We start from the raw sequence: 21628 nt of genomic DNA, 5'->3' as shown, positions 1-21628 counted from the left end.
CTGTAAGCTATTTCTGAGCCCTTTACTCACATCTGACCTCAGACCTCAGATCAGATTTATCTCTGGTCTAAAAGCTATTTTTTAGAGGGTATTGCATAGAATATGAGTTAAAGGAACATACAAATGATATTTTTGGAGTTTGCAGTTAAAATAGGGTATTTTAATATGTATTTTTGTTTGTTTCTTAAAATATTGTTGTTCCTGTGTTGAAAAATAAACTTTCTCTGTTCCTATGCCCATGGGTTTGTATATGCACTTCCTGCCGTAACTTGTTTTTTCATGAACAACCCCCCCCCAAACATTTTAACATTTAATTATCACTCTTGATTTTTGACATTTTTTTTTTACTTTTCAACCCAAAATTTCTCATTCCTTATTTTCGGATTTGGAGAGGTGACGCACATTTTATTTACTGTTGTGCAAGCTGTGGCAATTGCAATTGGCATTAAAAAGTAAGGTATAATATTTTTATGTTCTTGCTGTGATTTATTATTGTAGTTTATTGCAACTATATCCTGCTATGCAGATGTTGAAGGGTTAATAATGTAACCCTTGCTTGTGTAATTCGGTGCAAAATTTCTCATGTGTCCTCATTTACAGATTTGGAGAGGTGACGCACATTTTATGCAAGCTGTGGCAATTGCAATTTGCAGTGAAAAGTAAGTCATTTATCTTTTAACTTAACTATGTTATTTTAACATTTGATTTAAGCATCCTTTTCCTTCTTCGTATTAATGAATCCATCACATATCTTGGAGGTAATGTAAAATTGAATTACGTTACAGGCCTTAGCTCTCACATTTTTTGAGAGTCTATGACTATTTTTAATAACTGCTGTTGGATTGGCAAGCATTGGCTATTTATTTCATTCTCTGAGCCTGTCTGGCGAATCATGTCCTCTCAACATCGCTGAATGACAGCATACGCTACCGCCCTCTGCAGATTCATGGCCAATCGGCCACTAGCAGGGGATGTCAATCAACCCGATCATTTCCGATCAGGTTGATTATTGTTCCCGCACTAGTTAAGGAGCAGCGGTCTTAAAGGGACACTAAACCCAAAATGTTTCTTTCATGATTCAGAGAGAGAATACAATTTGAAACAACATCCCAATTGACTTCTATTATCTAGTTTGCTTCATTCTTTAGATATCCTTTGTTGAAGAAATAGCAATGCACATGGGTGAGCCAATCACTTGAGGCATCTATGTGCAGCCACCAATCAAAAGCTAATGAGTCTATCTAGATATGCTTTTTAGCAAAGGATATCAAGAGAATGAATCAAATTAGATAAAAAATGTAAATTAGAAAGTTATTTAAAATTACATGCTCTTTCTAAATCATGAAAGAAATAATTTGGTTTTCATGTCCTTTTAAGACAGTTGCTTCTTAACTGCTGTTTCTGGCAAACATAAAGGCTCGCGCGGAAACGGGGATCAGGGGCCAATCGGGCCCCTATGTAACTTACAGCCTGGATAAATATGACTAAACAAACCTCCATTTTCTACAGGGTTAGGGCTTCAAAATTCAGTGAAGGTTGTCTAGTAATTACTTGAAAGAAAGAAGAAAAAAAAAGATTTTTCAGGGCCAAAAAAGTCAGTGTGGGACCGATTTTAAAATATTTAAGTTTTACAAAAGTTAAACTTTAAAAAAAATAAAGTTGATTTCATATGTAATGACCCACCCATCTTTTTTCATAAAACGCCATTACTAATTTGATGGTAGTCACTAGTCCCAACTAAAATGTTGCTGACACTCTTGCCTGCAATATATGGTAAAACTACACACACAGTTTTTATGCTAACCATGTACTGGCTAGCCTTACATTTATTCTGTATTTTTATAAACTACAACTTTTAGGAAGTATGCTAAGAATTCTTACTTAGTTTTTTTGTAGTTTTTTAATTTTTCTTTAAAGGGACATAAAACCCATTTTTTTTATGTCATGATTTAGATAGAACATAAAATTTTAATCAACTTTCTAATTTACTTCTATTATCCTATTTTCTTTGTTTTCTTGTTATCCATTGTTGAAAACAAAAAATGTAAGCTCAAGAGTGTGCACGTGTCTGCAGCACTATATGGGAGCAGTTTTGCAACAATGTTACACATTAGCAGGAGCACTAGATGGCAGCACTATTTCCTGTCATGTGGTGCTTCAGGCATGTGCATGCAACCTACCTATCTCTTCAACAATGAATAACGTGAGAATGAAATAAATTTGATAATATAAGTAAATTGGAAACTTTTTAAAAATTGTATTCTCTATCTGAATCATGAATTTTTTTTGGGGGGTTTAATGTCCCTTTAAGTTCCTGAATAAGGGTCAGATTACGAATGGATCACAAATGTTTGTACCCGAGCGATAAGGGGTTTATCGCGGGTGTTTGCACTCATCGGGCTTACTGCTGGTATTACGAGTTGAAAGTAAATGCGATCGCTAGAGCACAATCACGATTTACACTAGAATGATTACTGCGTCTTCAGAGCTCTGGTTAACTGTTTTGCAGACCATAAAAGTTACACAAAACACATAAAAAAATGCATTACAAAGTACACTTACATTTAAAATAACACTGTCTAAAAAATATTGCACACAAAAGCTATAAAGGCTCAAAAATATGAGATCTCAGGATTTAGAAAAAAAGGCTGCAAAGAGTTTTAAAGGGGCATGAAACCCAAAAAATGTCTTGTGATTCAGACAACTTTCCAATATGCTTCTATTATCTAAATTGCTTCAATCTCTTGGTATCCTTTGTTGAAAATCATATATAGGTAGGCTCAGGAGCAGCAATGCATTACAGGGAGCTAGTTGCTGATTGGTGGCTGCACAAAAATGCCTCTTTTCGGTGGTTCAGAAGATGTCTTTAGAATGCTCCCAGTAGTGCATAGCTGCTCCTTCACGAAAGGATACAAAGAGAATGAAGTAAATTGGAAAGTTGTTGCATTTGAATAATGAAAAATAAGAAAAAGAAAAATGTTGGTTCCATGTCCCTTTTAACATAGACAAACATATATTTACATGTCTAAAGATGTGTATGTGTGTATATGTGTATATATATATATATATATATATATATATATATATATATATATATATATATATATATATATATATATATATATATATATATATATATATATATATATATATATATATATACACATAAATACATATGTATAGACATATATTTGTGCATTGGAGCCCTTTGCAGTTAAGTAGTTCCAGGAGCCCGGCCAGCCTAGAAGAGTTTTCTCGGTCACAGATCAGCTCTTCTCTTACAAGATACAACATAGCAAAACATCATATAGCAAGAGTCAGTGAGATCCCGTAAGCCATGAAATGGCCAAATCTGATGTAAAAAGGAGTTGGCCAGGCAGTAGGAGGGTGGGGGTAGCCTTGGCTGTCTGGTATCAGTGACACTGCGTTTTTCGCTTGTTAGGTTAGCGTGATAGCGAAAACCTTTTATTTTCAACTCGTAATTTGAGCGCAACCCGACAAGCTCAAAAAGCTTACTTCTAGCGCAATAAACACTTGAGCAGAAGCTTTCATTTGCGCTTCACTCGTAATCTGGCAAGAAATGTTTAATTTTCCTCACCTAAACTATGCAACTTTTTTGTTTTAATTAACTTTTAACTATGAATATTATGGGTTTTTACTATGATGATAATTAGTAATACAGGGTTCAGATGTCACATGACCAGAAATCTAAATCTCTTTAATTGGCTTTAGCAGTGGATTTGTGAGAACATACAAAAAATGGTTTCTGAAAGTGACTAGAATGATTATCACATGAAGTATGTCAGGATTAGCTCCTCCAAATAAGGAAAATTGTAGGTGACGTTTAGCCACTGAAAAGTGTTTGCATAAACAATTTAACATAAAATAAATAATGTGTGTGTGTATGTGTATATATATATATATATATATATATATATATATATATATATATATATATATATATATATATATATATATATATATATATATATAGTATAATTAAGCAATTGCCATTATATTCTCAAAGTGTATCTTGTCACTTTAACAGGGGACACACTTTTTTCTGAACATACTGTACTTCATATCTAACTTATACTCATTTAATTAATGTTTTGTTTTTTCCATTACAGAAACTTATCAAAAGGTCTCTAAAGATATCACCGACCATAAAATGAAAAAAATAATTGGAGATTGACTTAACCAAGCACACACAAGAGTTTTCCTAGGTGGGTAGTATTGTTCTTCTTTAATTTACCTGAGTCATGTATTTTCAAATTATTTTATTTCTGTTTATACAACAGGTTTATATGGATATTATACAGCAGAAGAGTTTTTTTTCACTTCCCGAATGTTCCTCGTGCTGTGTGATATGTTTGTCTTTTTACATAAAAACGTATTGTTTGATTTGTAGATGCTTTTGCTACAGCACTGGAGAGCGTAAAGAGAGCAGCCATGTTGGAGTTACAGTATCTCTGTGCTTGGATAGAGCTGACCTTTTGACAAGAATCTTCCATCTAAACAGGGGTGCTTCTTCGTGACATAATTGATCCGGGTGGATGGTTGGATTTTATGGCATTATCGAGTAATGTCAATTCAAATTGTAATGAATAAGAAATCCTGCCAATAAAGAACCATACCTGTAATAACAACAATAAGTGGTACCACCCATATTTAAGCTCCAACATGACTGCTCCATTTGGTATTTTCAGTTCTTCAGTAACATACAACTAAGGCTATATTACAAGTGCATCACTAAATTAGCGCTCCACTTGGTAATACCAGCACACACTATTATCGTGTGCTGGTATTACAAGTTGATTGAACATGTACCCATTGTTAGGAAGCTTTGCGCTCACGAAACCGTGCTTCCATAGGCTCCTATGGGAGCCTCGTTTTGATGCTCTCATATCAGAACCTCGCTCAACGAAGGGGATAAGTAGCGCAGCGATAGGCAGCATTTTAAAATATATATATATATAAAATAATGTGTATTGCATAAGGACAAGACCTGGTGATGATCCCTGCAGTCCCTCGCAAAGAAAGCCAGCACACGAGATTTAGAACAACACACCTTCCTTTAATGCAAAAGAAGCATAACGTTTCAGCTCCCACTGGAGCTTTGATCACATGCAGCAGTTCATGAGAATAAGTCAGGCATAAAACAACACACACAAATAAACCCTTAAATACCCCCACCCACCAATCAAAATGCAACACAAAAAACCGCCAAATACAAAGATAATCAAATCAGCTGTGTATCATAATGTCGGGCATGGACCGCAAGCAGCAATGCGTGTCCATGGAAACTCAATAGCATATATCTCGCAACTGCGCATGCGTAAATGACGTAATAGCGCGTGCGTGCGCAGTGACGTCATGGCGTCTAAGCTGGTTGTCATGGATACCATAAACAAAAATAGAAGGTCAGCGGAAAAACTCCGCAATAACAAAGGCAATATGTAACCATCACCTTCACCCAAAAGTAGGCATCAAGACAACACTGCGCATTGCCCACTATTATATACACATAAAATCTATCAAAGACATTGCTGTACGCCAACAGGCATATATCTAGTGAATGACGGAACTAAACAACCTCTGTACAGGTTGCACACAAATTAAATTGCATATGATCAGTTAGTGAAACTAATTTTAAAACCAAAACAGCCATATTTATAGTTAGCCACCAGTATATTAATGCATAAGTAATCTACTTATAAACAATGAGCTAAATATAGCCCCTAATATAGTCCGATCAGGACTTAACTGTAAATTAGATTAAAATATGACATTATAAACATATAGTGGCCACTAAAGAAATAACTAAACATATTTACAAAATTTTGCATCGGACTATATTAGGGGCTATATTTAGCTCATTGTTTATAAGTAGATTACTTATGCATTAATATACTGGTGGCTAACTATAAATATGGCTGTTTTGGTTTTAACCCCTTAATGACCGGACCATTTTTCAATTTTCTTACCCTTAATGACAATGGCTATTTTTACATTTCTGCAGTGTTTGTGTTTAGCTGTAATTTCCCTCTTACTCATTTACTGTACCCACACATATTATATACCGTTTTTCTCGCCATTAAATGGACTTTCTAAGGATACCATTATTTTCATCATATCTTATAATTTCCTATAAAAAAAATATAAAATATGAGGAAAAAATTGAAAAAAACACACTTTTTCTAACTTTGACCCCCAAAATCTGTTACACATCTACAACCACCAAAAAACACCTATGCTAAATAGTTTCTAAATTTTGTCCTGAGTTTAGAAATACCCAATGTTTACATGTTCTTTACTTTTTTTGCAAGTTATAGGGCCATAAATACAAGTAGCACTTTGCTATTTCCAAACAACTTTTTTTTCAAAATTAGCGCTAGTTACATTGGAACCCTGATATCTGTCAGGAATACCTGAATATCCCTTGACATGTATATATTTTTTTTTTAGAAGACAACCCAAAGTATTGATCTAGGCCCATTTTTGGTATATTTCATGCCACCATTTCACCGCCAAATGTCATCAAATAAAAAAAAAAGTTCACTTTTTCACAAATTTTGTCACAAACTTTAGGTTTCCCACTGAAATTATTTACAAACAGCTTCTGCAATTAAGGCACAAATGGTTGTAAATGCTTCTTTGGGATCCCCTTTGTTCAGAAATAGCAGACTTATATGGCTTTGGGGTTGCTTTTTGGTAAGTAGAAGGCCGCTAAATGCTGCTGCGCACCACACGTAAATTATGCCCAGCAGTTAAGGGGTTAAATTAGGTAGCTTGTAGGGAGCTTGCAGGGTTAATTTTAGCTTTAGGGTAGAGATCAGCCTCCCACCTGACACATCCCACCCCCTGATCCCTCCCAAACAGTTCTCTTCCCTCCCCCACCCCACAATTGTCCCCGCCATCTTAAGTACTGGCAGAAAGTCTGCCAGTACTAAATAAAAGGAGTTTTTCTTTTTTTTAATAAAAAAAAATAAAATGTTTTAGCTGTGATGGACTCCTGCCTTAGCCCCAACCTCCATGATCCCCCCCCCCCAGCTCTCTAACCCTCTCCCCTACCTAATTGCCGCCATCTTGGGTACTGGCAGCTGTCTGCCAGTACCCAATTTGCCCCCCAAAAAAGTGTTTTTTTTTATCTTTTATTGCCATTTTACATTTTTCTGTAGTGTAGCAGCCCCCCACAATACCCCAACCCCCTCCCCCTCCCAGATCCTTATATATTTTTTTTCCCCCCTCTTCCCTCCTCATTGGTGTCAGTGTGGGTAGCTAATCGCGCACGCGCATGCGCGCCCCCGCACGCTCCCGGCACCCGGCGTGCACATTGCACTTACAGGAGCCGGATGCCGGGTAGCGATGGGCCGCCCACCCGCCTCCCTGTTGCGCTCCCACCCACCAACGAACCGGCACCATCGCTACCGGTGCAGAGAGGGCCACAGAGTGGCTCTCTCTGCATCGGAGTCTTCTGAAAGGGTATTGCAGGATGCCTCCATATGGAGGCATCACTGCAATACCCTGAGAGCTGCTGGAAGCGATTGCGATCGCTTCCAGCACTCTCTTAGACAACTGACGTACCAGGTACGTCTATTGTCATTAACTGTAAGTTAATGCATGACGTACCTGGTACGTCAGTTGTCATTAAGGGGTTAAAATTAGTTTCACTAACTGATCATATGCAATTTAATTTGTGTGCAACCTGTACACAGGTTGTTTAGTTCCGTCATTCACTAGATATATGCCTGTTGGCGTACAGCAATGTCTTTGATAGATTTTGTGTGTATATAATAGTGGGCAATGCGCAGTGTTGTCTTGATGCCTACTTTTGGGTGAAGGTGATGGTTACATATTGCCTTTGTTATTGCGGAGTTTTTCCGCTGACCTTCTATTTTTGTTTATGGTATCCATGACAACCAGCTTAGACGCCATGACGTCACTGCGCACGCACGCGCTATTACGTCATTTACGCATGCGCAGTTGCGAGATATATGCTATTGAGTTTCTATGGACACGCATTGCTACTTGCGGTCCATGCCCGACATTATGATACACAGCTGATTTGATTATCTTTGTATTTGGCGTTTTTTTGTGTTGCATTTTGATTGGTGGGTGGGGGTATTTAAGGGTTTATTTGTGTGTGTTGTTTTATGCCTGACTTATTCTCATGAACTGCTGCATGTGATCAAAGCTCCAGTGGGAGCTGAAACGTTATGCTTCTTTTGCATTAAAGGAAGGTGTGTTGTTCTAAATCTCGTGTGCTGGCTTTCTTTGCGAGGGACTGCAGGGATCATCACCAGGTCTTGTCCTTATGCAATACACATTATTGTATTTACTTTTTGGCCGTGCACTGAGTGGTTAAAGTGTTGGTGAGTGCTGATCTGCTTTGTATGTATATATATGTATATGTGTGTGTGTGTATGTGTATATATATATATATGTGTGTATGTATGTATATATATATATATATATATATATATACATACATACACAGTTGCAAGAAAAAGTATGTGAACCCTTTGGAATGATATGGATTTCTGCACAAATTGGTCATAAAATGTGATCTGATCATCATTTAAGTCACAAAAATAGACACTCACAGTCTGCTTAAACTAATAACACACAAAGAATGAAATGTTGCCATGTTTTTATTGAACACACCATGTAAACATTCACAGTGCAGGTGGAAAAAGTATGTGAACCCTTGGATTTCATAACTGGTTGAACCTCTTTTGGCAGCAATAACTTTAACCAAACGTTTCCTGTAGTTGCAAATCAGACGTGCACAACGGTCAGGAGTAATTCTTGACCATTCCTCTTTACAGAACTGTTTCAGTTCAGCAATATTCTTGGGATGTCTGGTGTGAATCGCTTTCTTGAGGTCATGCCACAACATCTCAATCGGGTTGAGGTCAGGACTCTGACTGGGCCACTTCAGAAGGCGTATTTTCTTCTGTTTAAGCCATTCTGTTGTTGATTTACTTCTATGCTTTGGGTCATTGTCCTGTTGCAACACCCATCTTCTGTTGAGCTTCAGCTGGTAGACAGATGGCCTTAAGTTCTCCTGCAAAATGTCTTGATAAACTTGGGATCTCATTTTTCCTTCGATGATAGCAATCCGTCCAGGCCCTAACGCAGCAAAGCAGCCCCAAACCATGATGCCCCCACCACCATACTTCACAGTTGGGATGAGGTTTTGATGTTGGTGTGCTGTGCCTCTTTTTCGCCATACGTAGTGTTGTGTGTTTCTTCCAAACAACTCAACTTTGGTTTCATCTGTCCACAGAATATTTTGCCAGTACAGCTGTGGAACATCCAGGTGCTCTTGTGCAAACTGTAAACGTGCAGCAATGTTTTGTTTGGACAGCAGTGGCTTCCTCTGTGGTATCCTCCCATGAAATCCATTCTTGTTTAGTGTTTTACGTATTGTATATTCGCTAACAGGGATGTGACTTTTGTAAGTCTTTAGCTGGCACTCTAGGATTCTTCTTCACCTTATTGAGCAGTCTGCTCTGTGCTCTTGCAGTCATCTTTACAGGACGGCCACTTCTAGGGAGAGTAGCAGCAGTGCTGAACTTTCTCCATTTATAGACAATTTGTCTTGCCATGGACTGATGAACAGCAAGGCTTTTGGAGATACTTTTATAACCCTTTCCAGCTTTATGCAAGTCAACAATTCTTAATCGTAGGTCTTCTGAGAGCTCTTTCGTGTGAGGCATCATTCACATCAGGCAATGCTTCTTGTGAAAAGCAAACCCAGAACTGGTGTGTGTTTTTTATAGGGCAGGGCAGCTGTAACCAACACCTCCAACTCATCTCATTGATTGGACTCCAGTTGGCTGACATCTCACTCCAATTAGCTCTTGGAGATGTCATTAGTCTAGGGGTTCACATACTTTTTCCACCTGCACTGTGAATGTTTACATGGTGTGTTCAATAAAAACATGGCAACATTTCATTCTTTGTGTGTTATTAGTTTAAGCAGACTGTGATTGTCTATTGTTGTGACTTAGATGATGATCAGATCACATTTTATGACCAATTTGTGCAGAAATCCATATCATTCCAAAGGGTTCACATACTTTTTCTGGCAACTGTATATATATATTTACATTGCTGTCTATGAGAATACACAGTTCCCATAGCCCGCAATGTAAAGGCACTTTTCAGTGCCTTTTTTTTCTAATACTATGCTCCCACCAACTTTAAAGCCCCAAAACTGCCTAGTGCAGTTATTTTTTATTTTATAAAAAGCCTAGACTTTTAGAAACTTAACCAGAGATCAGATCTCCGCCTTATTTACTGAGCGCTAATTACTAGCCACTTGTAATGGCTGTTTAATTTTTCGCTCTCCAGCAAACGTGCAATAATTTATCGCCCTATATGTTTCTTTAAATAAGCAAACACTTCACACTGTATTATGGCATTGAGGAAGTGAATACAACACACCCTTCGAAAATAGTTCTCTAATATATCAGATCCCTTTGGGAAGGACTGCTGCTCCTTAACTTCTGCTGCTCTATAATTTCTTCACCACCTTTCAGGTGGCGGACTGCAATTATCCCGATCCGAATGATTGACACCCCCTGCTAGCGGCCGATTGACCGAGAATGTTCAGGGGACAGCATTGCACAAGCATTTCAATAGAAATGCTTGTGCAATGTTAAATGCAGACAGTGTATGATGTCTGCCCGGCATTTATTTAATAAATCTACCCCCATATATGTATGATAAGGACTGTGGAAAATTGAATTAATGTGAGAAATTAATCTGCTTTAGGCTAAACGATTGAGACAAGGTGCTCACATTTTATATATATTTTTTTTTTTATTTTACAGGCCGGTGCCAAATTTAACATCATAGCAGAGGACATCATCTTATATTTTTTGTTCTGTTAAAATTATTGTTTGTCTTGTAACTTAGGCCGTTATTTTGTTTTTTTACAATGCCATGTTTAAAATGTTATAATCATTGGAAAATTTGCAACTAATAAAAGTTTGAATTACTTGTGTAAGAGTCAATGCTGTTTTTGAGTGATTTTTAAAACACTTTTTAATTAATATTTTTTTTATATTCATATAGTATTGAGGTTAACCCCTCACATTAACCATAAAAGCAAAAATGAATTCAGTTCTGTAAATGTATGAAATCAAGAAAAAATTTATATGATTGTCAAAGTTTACATTCTAGCTTGGTGATTTCCACACAACTTCAGTTAGTTACAATCGCTGTATAAGCAGAATGCCTTAAAGCCTGTCCTACTGTAACGGAGATAATGATATTTGTGTTATAACACTAATATTAGAATACTTCAAGTAATATATTACCTGACATAGTATATTCTCTCAGATAATATATAGCTACAACTCTGAAATTAATTAAATTCATACAAATAACTTACATAACTTTTGAAGCAAAAACATTTTAATATTAACAAATTATTAATTTGTAATTATAATCTACACAGACACTTGTGACAGACACTGCACTTAATTGTGACATACATGTCAGAGATTTGCCACAGACTTAAAGCACTCTTACTATTGAGTTGTCTGAGATTTGCAATAGAATTGCAGAGCCCTTGCTATCAACTTGTCAACATATTGAAGGAGACTTGCTGAGCTCTTGCTGTTGACTTGTCAGAAAATTGCAGGAGACTTGCAGAGCTCTTGCTGTTGACTTGTCAACCATTTACAGGAGACTTGCAGAGCTCTTGCTGGTGACTTGCCAGAAAATTGCTGCAAACCTGCAGAGCTCTTGCTGTTGACTTAACAAATATTTGCAGGAGACTTGTAGAGCTCTTGCTGCTAACTTGTCTCAAAATTACCTCTTGCTAGAGACTTGCCACTCAAAATTGCTGCAAGTTGAAAAAGTGTCAACTAGAACTTGTACTGCAAGTAAACACACTTGCCAGTTCAAACTTGCAGCAAGTTAAGCAGACTTAAAGTGAAAACTTGCTACAGGTTTGTCCATAGCTGTGTAAATACTACCTTATATCGAAAACCCATTGCTGGTAATGCCCTATTATATGCCACCAGTAGTCATCCCAGACATGTATTTAAAGGCATCATAAAAGGTCAGATGATGCGAGTAAGAAGAAATTGCTCTAAGGAAACAGACTATGCAAGGGAAAGTGAACATTTAGTTGAGCGTCTGACAGAAAGAGGTTATCAGAAAACGGAAGTTTTGAGAATCAAAAAAGAGGTTGATAACTATAAGAGGAAAGATCTACTACAAAATAAAAAAGTTCAGAAAGTGGACACAAGACCTATATTTATCACTAAATATTCTAATCAATATAATGACATTTGTGGTATTATAAAAAAAAAATATCTTCCCATTTTATATGGAGACGATATATTGAAGGATATTATAAGTGATGGCTGTAAATTTGTTTATTCTAAGAATAGCACATTGGCTAATGTGCTATCGCCCAGCATGCTTAAAACTAAAAGGAATAGAGATGATAGCTCATGGTTAAAACACAGTGGCAGTTTTAAATGCGGCAGTAGTCGCTGTAAAGCATGTGAGTACCACAATGTTACAAGTACCTTTACATCACATGTGACAGGAGAAAGCTTTAATGTACAGGGATGTGTCAATTGCAGTTCTTGCTATGTGATTTACTTAGCTGAATGTACACTTTGTAAGGGTCAATACGTGGGTCTCACGACGCGTGATGTGAGAACACGCATTAGAGAACATCTAGGAGATATAAGAAATAAGGTACCCTGCTCAGAATTGAGCAGACACTTTATTTTTGAGCATAATCAATCTGTTAAATCTTTCAGCTGGAACATCATTGAAGCTGTTAAAACCCCAAGTCGAGGAGGAGATAGATCACAAATTCTAGGTAGACAAGAGGTCTATTGGATATTTAAATTGAAGACGCAGGTCCCCATGGGGTATAATTCTGAATATGACCTTGTAAATTTTTGGGAGTAATAAAGTCATTAGAATCATATCCAGATATTCAGACAATTTATGTTGTTGTCTAATTGTATATATTTTTGATAGAATGTTTCAAGATAAGTTTCATAAATATTTGACAAATTGTCTATATATTTATTATATGTAGTTAATTTGAACTTAATGCCTTGATTCTTTAAATATATACTGAATTTATTTGTGATGATATATTTTGTACTGATTTTCAGGTCTCTCTATCCCTAAGCTCTGCATACATATGTGAAACAATTTGTTTGTTTAAATTACCTATATATAGGAATATTCTTGCAATGTTTTGAACACAGGATTATATTTTTTCAGTTTAATTATGAACATACAAATTTAAAAGTTGTTTTTGTTCCTGAATTATTTCAATGTTAATTTATAAATAAGTCCTAATATGTATGATAGCTGTCTGATATAACCTCTTCATAATTTGGCCTTATCCATATTCAAGCAGTTAGCGTGTAAGGAGTTAAGTCTAGCAGGTAGAATTAATTAACTAATTAACTATAGATCTATATAACAACTAAGTTTGTGGTCATAGGATATGGTCTATGAATACGGCAACAGCTAGCCGAAACACGTTAGACCCTTTTCCATCACATTTTTAAAATGTTTTTCTATATTCTACGCCTGTTTTAATGGAACAATAAAGTATTCGTTTTTAGCTTACCTTTTTGGGACCGTTTCCTTTTTTCTATTTCTGCAATTTTTAAGGGTTGTGAGGAGCCCTTATTCCTAGGTCCTGGTAAGCTGGTTTGAGCATTTGCCATCATACCCACCAATACAGCCAGAGAATAACGGAACGGTTACGGAGACCGGTGACCTGACGTCACTTCCGGAAGTAAGCCCTGCACCCGCGTTTGGGATTACCGGTGAAAGGATTGAGGTTGACGGTCGCACTCACTCTGTGGTCGCCACCTCTGCCAGACCGAATGTAAGCCGCCCCAGGAGAATATACAGCAGCGCATCACAGATTCAAGGTAACGCTGAAAACTGAATATAAGGGGTTGTTCGTTTGCGGTGTGGCAGGTGAAGAGGGAAGTTCTGTCTGAAAACTTGTCCATTCAGTATCGGACTAAGATATCGGTCTCTATTGGCTATTTGGAGTATCTGTATGCTGTGAGTTTTTACGCTTTGCTGCTAGTGTGATCCTCCTTGTTTACTTTTTGAATTACTTGTGTAAGAGTCAATGCTGTTTTTGAGTGATTTTTAAAACACTTTTTAATTAATATTTTTTTTATATTCATATAGTATTGAGGTTAACCCCTCACATTAACCATAAAAGCAAAAATGAATTCAGTTCTGTAAATGTATGAAATCAAGAAAAAATTTATATGATTGTCAAAGTTTACATTCTAGCTTGGTGATTTCCACACAACTTCAGTTAGTTACAATCGCTGTATAAGCAGAATGCCTTAAAGCCTGTCCTACTGTAACGGAGATAATGATATTTGTGTTATAACACTAATATTAGAATACTTCAAGTAATATATTACCTGACATAGTATATTCTCTCAGATAATATATAGCTACAACTCTGAAATTAATTAAATTCATACAAATAACTTACATAACTTTTGAAGCAAAAACATTTTAATATTAACAAATTATTAATTTGTAATTATAATCTACACAGACACTTGTGACAGACACTGCACTTAATTGTGACATACATGTCAGAGATTTGCCACAGACTTAAAGCACTCTTACTATTGAGTTGTCTGAGATTTGCAATAGAATTGCAGAGCCCTTGCTATCAACTTGTCAACATATTGAAGGAGACTTGCTGAGCTCTTGCTGTTGACTTGTCAGAAAATTGCAGGAGACTTGCAGAGCTCTTGCTGTTGACTTGTCAACCATTTACAGGAGACTTGCAGAGCTCTTGCTGGTGACTTGCCAGAAAATTGCTGCAAACCTGCAGAGCTCTTGCTGTTGACTTAACAAATATTTGCAGGAGACTTGTAGAGCTCTTGCTGCTAACTTGTCTCAAAATTACCTCTTGCTAGAGACTTGCCACTCAAAATTGCTGCAAGTTGAAAAAGTGTCAACTAGAACTTGTACTGCAAGTAAACACACTTGCCAGTTCAAACTTGCAGCAAGTTAAGCAGACTTAAAGTGAAAACTTGCTACAGGTTTGTGGCAAGTTATCCTTGCTATCTGGGATATATATTTAAGAATAAATAGAACATTTTCTTCTATGTGAAGAACATTGGAATGTAAAATATTCATAATTCCTGTTGGGTTTAAAGCTCTTGAATAAACGTGACTGGGTTAGCAAGCGAGTATGGGTGTTAGGTTTTTTCAGTTTGCGTGCTCCATTGATATCTATGGGGAGAATCTCAAGTCCAACTCTTTGCATGCGTCAGGTTTTGCCTGCTAACTTTTTACTTTAAACTTGTAATATGAGTGCCACCCAACGCATTCAAGTTAACCTCTAGTGAAGTTAATGAGCGAGCGCTAAATAGCACTCCTCTCATAATCTAGCCCTTAATCGTTTCCTATGATATCCGGTAAAATATGGTTAAATCTATTTACCAGTGATTTAGCATACATCTTCACATCTGAATTCAGAAAAGAAATAGGTCTGAAATTTTCAACTTTATCTGAACTCTTACCCGGTTTCGGCAACACAGTTATATGCGCCTCAAAAGCCTGAGATGGGAATGTGCCTCTCTTACCAAATTATAAAGGGACATAAGATGTGGCATTAGAAGCTCTTTATATTTTTTTTATAATAATAATTTGTAAACCCAGGGGCTTTGCCTACAGGTAAGTTGCTAATAACAAAACCAATTTCCTCACAACTAAAAGGGCGGTTAAGATCTTTCTCCTGTTCACTTGAAATAATTGGCAAAGTTAAAAATGTTCAGACTATCTAAATAGTTTGTGATTAACTGCTGCTTAGATAGAGCAGAGCTCCCTCCGTATTCCTAAAAAAAAAGTAGTTAAATTATATAAGGATTCATAATAGGACCAAGAAGAATCAGCTATTTTCACAGTAGTTGTGTGAAACTCATTATGCAGTCCTTTTATCTTTAAAACATAGGCTCTATTCATTGTACGTTTCATTTTATAAACTTCTACTGCACCTATTTTCCACCTTGTAGTAATTTTGTTTCAATTTTATAACATGTATTTTATTCTTACTTGCTAATAATGACTGAACCCAAGCTGTAAGAGTATCCAATTCTTCAAGAACGGAATTGTTAGTGGGGTTGAGTTGGTGAATGGATTCTAATTTTGCTATCTTATCCAGTGTATTTGTTAAATAAACTCTGCAAGTTTTAATTTGATGAATTAAATTCTCCTCTGAGCCCCCTTTTTGAGCCTCCCATAGTGTTCTATAATCTTTCACCGTACCCAGGTTTATAGCAAAATACTCAGTTTGAGACTTCTCTATCCTTTGGGCATATAGCGGATCATCTAATAGATCTTCATCTAATTTCCAAACATATGATGTGAAAAGGGCAGTGAGCCATTGAAGTGTACAACTAATCATTGAGTGATAGGACCAGAATATAGGTTAAATAATGATTTATTTAACTGTTATTAGACTAACATCCATCACTATATAACCAATGCATTAATATTTGGTGTGAAGAGAAGAATAGAATGTTTAAGACTGTTCCTCTGGATGTGTTATTCATTACATATAATGCATTACCATTTTTTTAAGCACTGCTTAACTTTATTACTTTTTTTAGAGGAAGTGGAGGACGTTCCAGTTGAGTTATCTAAACTCAGATTCAATGTTAAGTTTCCACAGACTATGAAGGATCCCTTACATACTTCCAACAGTACATCTGTTAGTTTCCTAAAAAATTGTATCTTGATTAGAGTTAGGGGCATATGTGCTAGCCAATGTTTACCTAAGGTGTGCAGTATATTTAACTTGTTAGGGCTATTTAAACCCTTGGCATTGACCATCAATGAAACTTACCCTAACTGATGTTTATCTGCTATGTATACCAAAGTATGTGCCTTGTGTGCTGAAAAATATGGAGAGTAAAGACCTGATAGTAAACTCACTATTACATGAAACTTGTAATGACTCACTGCTCCCATCAAGAATGTTCCCCCCAATAATAAGGAGTAAACGCTCTCTCCTACGAGGGACTGCTAGTGAGTTGTACACTTATACGATTCACTAGGAACATCTAATAATATGATCATAAATGAGGCAAAACAGTAATCTTTTTCTAGATTAGCTAACTCATAACTCAATAAACTATAATACTTAAGGTATAACAAGCAGAGCAAAGAAGTTGCAAACATCCCCTAAGCTAATACATAGTGTACTTTTAGAGCAAATGTCAAGTCTCATAAAGGACCGGTGGAGATAGACATTAGCATTGTGAGGACCTCACCCAGACTATTTATCAGATAGTGCAGGCTGACTGGCCTTTAATGTTCACCAGAGAAGATGGAAGTGTCCTCATTATGCCATCATTGACATGGTTCTCTTGGCTTCTGGAGCCCCAAAAACACATTTTGGGGAGGTTTTGATGTAGCACCTAACTGACTGCCTTCCAACACCAGGCCTAGACCCTTGACAAAAGAGTCCAAGTCCTTTGGGCCTTTGCAAACAGGCTTAAGGGAAAGCCCCATATATACTGTATTTAATGTGCTTTTCTTGTAACACCTCGGTGATTAAACATGCCTCTCTTCTTTTTGTATAGTAATAGGGCACAAATCCAAGTATATCTGGATTGATTGATTGGGTACTAAATTTTTGACATTCGTCTTGCCTTAAGCCAAATTTCTTCTTTGTCTTTAAATCTGAGAAAATACATTATGACATCTCGTGGGGTGCATTAGGTGGTGATAGGGATTTCAATGCTCTATGTCCAACTCAATAGGGGCCGCTTAGGGATCAGACATAATATATTGGAATAGTACAGGACTTCTTTTTTAATATGTATAATTTTATCATGATTAATCATGTTCCTGAAGCTAAAACAACAACTCTTTTCTTAGTTCCGCTTCATAAAGTACCAAAAGAAATCCTCTGACCACAGCTTGCTTCCATATTCTGGAAATTCAAATGTATTATTTTCTGCGTGCCTATGACAGAATGATGACCAATCTCAATGTACTAATAAAAAAGTACCTTTAATGTTATACAACTTGCTTTTAAGACAATGTGTACCTCTGCTAGCAAAAGTTGCTTACAATAATACCAAACACGCCTTCTCGGATTAGTCTCCATTTTTGATATTGATATTTCTTTTCTTAAACTTTTACAATCCACTGTAAACAATTTTAAATTAAAACCAAACACTTTTCACAAGCTCAATATATGTATCGTTTGGCCTGCTCTTTTATAATAAAGTTTACAAAATGATGAACCTCATGCTTTTCTGATTTTTTTAGCTGCCAAGTTCATTGGACCATATTATACTGAATCTCAAAGTCCTTTACCAGCCTTTTATAGCAAGCATATAAAAGTAAAATTACGAATGAATCTTTTTCTTCCCACATGTAATCTCTTTGATTATTTACAGTTTTCATACATAATAGCTGTATCTGTTTGAATATAAATCTAACTTATTTTCTGTCTGGAAGAGAGAAAAAGCTAATACAGTTGAAATTATCTTTAAGTCTGTAAATAAAGGAGTGTATTTCAGGAAAAAAAGGAAATTATAATATACAATAGTCTGTATTTACTGTTCTGGCCCATCAGTTGTCTGAGCCTAAGAATGCTGATTATCTCGAACTGCTTGACTCTTTATTGGAAGGGGAGGGCGGGGCTTTGATATAGATGGACCGGTTTCTGGGCGACAAGAACTTTGAGGTGGCATTACAGAAATGCTGTTTTTGGCTGGAACTTTTTCTGCAGGAATAGGCTTTTTGTCTGCAGTAGAGCAGGTCATGGAACGTGGACGAATAACAGGTGTAATCCGTGCTGCTGGTTCAGGAGACTTTCCAACACGAATCTGGTTTGGTGGTAGGTAACCACCAGTACTGCTAACTGGGCCATACAAAGGATTGTCTACCATTTCAGGGGTATCAGACACATTTGTAGTACGACTGTAAAGAAACAGAACAAAAGAGGATGTTAATTAGGATGCAAAATAGTTAATTTAGGTGTACGTGGAGGCTTGTGTTTAATTATTATATATGTAATTTACTGATTTTTTACAGTACTGTTGTCTGGGAGGATCCCAAATTGAAATACTTACAGTGAATCCTGTTGACGGACACTGGGAGTACATCGTGCTGGGTTAGGAGGCATAAATTTCTGTGATACTACAGAAGGACGGCCTGGAGGTGTTATTGGAATGTCCCCACGTCCCTGTACGGGTGAACTTGGCTTGGGCCTTTGCTCATTTCCTCTAAATCCAGGTGGTGTGTTAGGGGGACTCTGTTTCACCTGGCTAGGGAAGGATGAAACTGATCCACTGAGTTCTGTGCTGGAGATGATAAAATGGGAAGTTGTGAATTTAAAGAAAAACAGATTATTATTATGTTTATTGTTATTTATTTCTTCAGTTAATATGGAGAATGGGATTATATGGTTATAATTTATATTATAAACCTCAGTTTAAATGCAACCCCCCAGATAGTTATGTACCACTTAAGCTGAATCATTCTCCAAGTAGGAGAACACTCACAAATATTTTTTATTTATACATTTTTTTAGATTTGCTCAAGTTTTAAAAAAATATTTAATTAACTCTGTTTGAGATGGAATTAATTAAATAATTGATGCAACAATTAAATAGATACATTATGGGATGCAATTTTGAGAACCAAAACCAAAACATATTGAGATAGAAAGAACAAAATGGGAGCGTGAGGGAGAGACAGAGAAAGGAAGCAATAGAGAAAAAAATGACGAGTATGTATACTGCCATGTAAAAAAGAAAAAGATAGTGGCGGAAAATGAGAAAAGAAATCAGAATGAAGAAAAGCCCAGATGTTCATTTTATCTACATTCAAAGCCATAGATATATTAAAGGGACATTAAACACTAAAGAAAATGCTAGATAGAATTATACATTCAATGAAAAGATTAGTTTGAGAATAACACATAGATGTATTTTTTTAAAGTTGCATTAGCTGTTTAAATATTAACAAAATGAGTGTAAAGTGTTAGGGGCCGATTTATGAAAGTGTGAGCGGATATGATATGATGTAGCGTATAATTTTCGCCGAACATCGATCAATTTATCATTGCACAAGCAGTTCTGGTGAACTGCTTGTGCAATGCCGCCCCCTGCAGATTTGTGGCCAATTGGATGCTACCAGGGGGTGTCAATCAGCCTGATCGTAAAGGAACGAGCGGATTGATGTCCGCAACCTCAGAGCAGGCGGACAAGTTATGAAGCAGCGGTCTAAAGACTCAAGCAGAAAAAGGGGCATCAAGCTCCATTTGGAGCTTAATAATTCGGCCCCTTAGTGTCTATAAAATAATGGGAGCTGCCATGTTGTAACTTAGGTAACCTTCTCTGCAGTGGCCAATTAGGGACAGTTATAAATAGGTCACTAGAGTGTGCAGCCAATGGCTGTGTGGAATGTAAACGTGTTCTGCACTTTCATTTCTAACAGGAACTGAAAAGCTCTCAATTTCAGGAATAGGGGGCAAAATTAAGTATATTGCAGAGTTTTTCTTATATATACGATTTATCATTTTATATCACCATCTCAAAATGTGTAATATCCCTTTAAGGTCTGAGTTCTGAGACCTATGTTACCTGCTGTGCACTTCTGAAGGACATACAGGGACCCCTCGTAATCGAGACAGCAGGGCAGCCTTATCTGACCCTTTAATATTTCTTAAACAGAAAAATGAAAACAGATTTAAAAAGATTTATATGGACATTTTGACAATATTAACTAAAATAACAACAGATTAGAGATGTATTTTATTATAACTTCATCGTATAAAATATTATCATAACATATAGAGAATGACCTAAGATCATGACTCATATTACTCCTTTTTTGAGTCCGTGGTTATTTCAGGGGAATATCTACATACAAGCCTCTGATAAAAGATGTCATTTTCTTGTCTTACAAGTGGTTCTACATAAAAGTACAGTCTCTCCTTTAAATGCAGCTTCTTCACAATTACTGATATTTCCTTCTCCGGCTGAAATTAAAAATCCTAATTTCTAAAACGATTGTTCTAGATCTAGAATATATGAAGAGTGGTCTTATTGTGTTAAATATATACTTCATAAACTAAGTCCTACATATACCTAAAAAGAGTGTAGAAGCACATACACCATAGCAGATGAGCAGCTATATTCTTAAAAAGAAGAACACACTGCGTGCAGTGAAATTTGTAAGACTTGTCTGGGTCACCACCATGTAAAGTTTTAGATTGTTTTTAATTTTATTTCTAACATTCTGTGTGTGCTTTTGCGGCTTGTTTCTTTGGCTAGGCATACCATCTGCAGTTCTGTGTAACTCCACCTTTAATATGGAACTTGAAACAGAGGGCTTTATGGAATATGCAAGTGGTGCCAGTCTTCAGGCAACCCTGACATATAAGGCGAACCTGTCCGCATTTCATTACAATTAAAAACACACAAATGGGGCGTGTCCGGGCGGCGGCCATGTCTGGTCTCAAAAACAGAGGCTGCTACTAATTTATGGATAATCTGCCGATTATCTAAAAATCTACTTTAAATCCAGAAGATTACTACTTTAATATAGCAAC

The 21628-nt window shown here is 36.5% G+C and overlaps 1 protein-coding gene and 1 long non-coding RNA gene across 2 annotated transcripts in view; one reads left to right on the top strand and one right to left on the bottom strand.

Annotated features, from left to right (window-relative positions):
* The first annotated feature begins 311 nt into the window (after window positions 1-311).
* On the top strand, window positions 312-11027 carry LOC128655335 (uncharacterized). Its single transcript, XR_008401762.1, has 3 exons — window positions 312-659; window positions 4131-4226; window positions 10845-11027. It is a non-coding gene; the product is annotated as an uncharacterized LOC128655335 (long non-coding RNA).
* A 7026-nt stretch (window positions 11028-18053) lies between these two features.
* Window positions 18054-21628, bottom strand: part of INPP5D (inositol polyphosphate-5-phosphatase D) — a 329719-nt gene continuing 326144 nt past the window's right edge. The window contains exons 25-27 of the mRNA XM_053709929.1: window positions 20658-20738; window positions 19143-19373; window positions 18054-18990 (exon numbers count right to left, since the gene is read on the bottom strand). Coding sequence (XP_053565904.1) covers window positions 18654-18990; window positions 19143-19373; window positions 20658-20738 — 649 coding nt within the window. The 3' untranslated portion in view covers window positions 18054-18653. The remainder of the gene's footprint in view (window positions 18991-19142; window positions 19374-20657; window positions 20739-21628) is intronic.

The sequence above is a fragment of the Bombina bombina genome, chromosome 4 (genome assembly GCF_027579735.1).
Source record: "Bombina bombina isolate aBomBom1 chromosome 4, aBomBom1.pri, whole genome shotgun sequence".
Taxonomy (NCBI): domain Eukaryota; kingdom Metazoa; phylum Chordata; class Amphibia; order Anura; family Bombinatoridae; genus Bombina; species Bombina bombina.
This window is presented reverse-complemented; position numbering and strand designations above follow the sequence as displayed.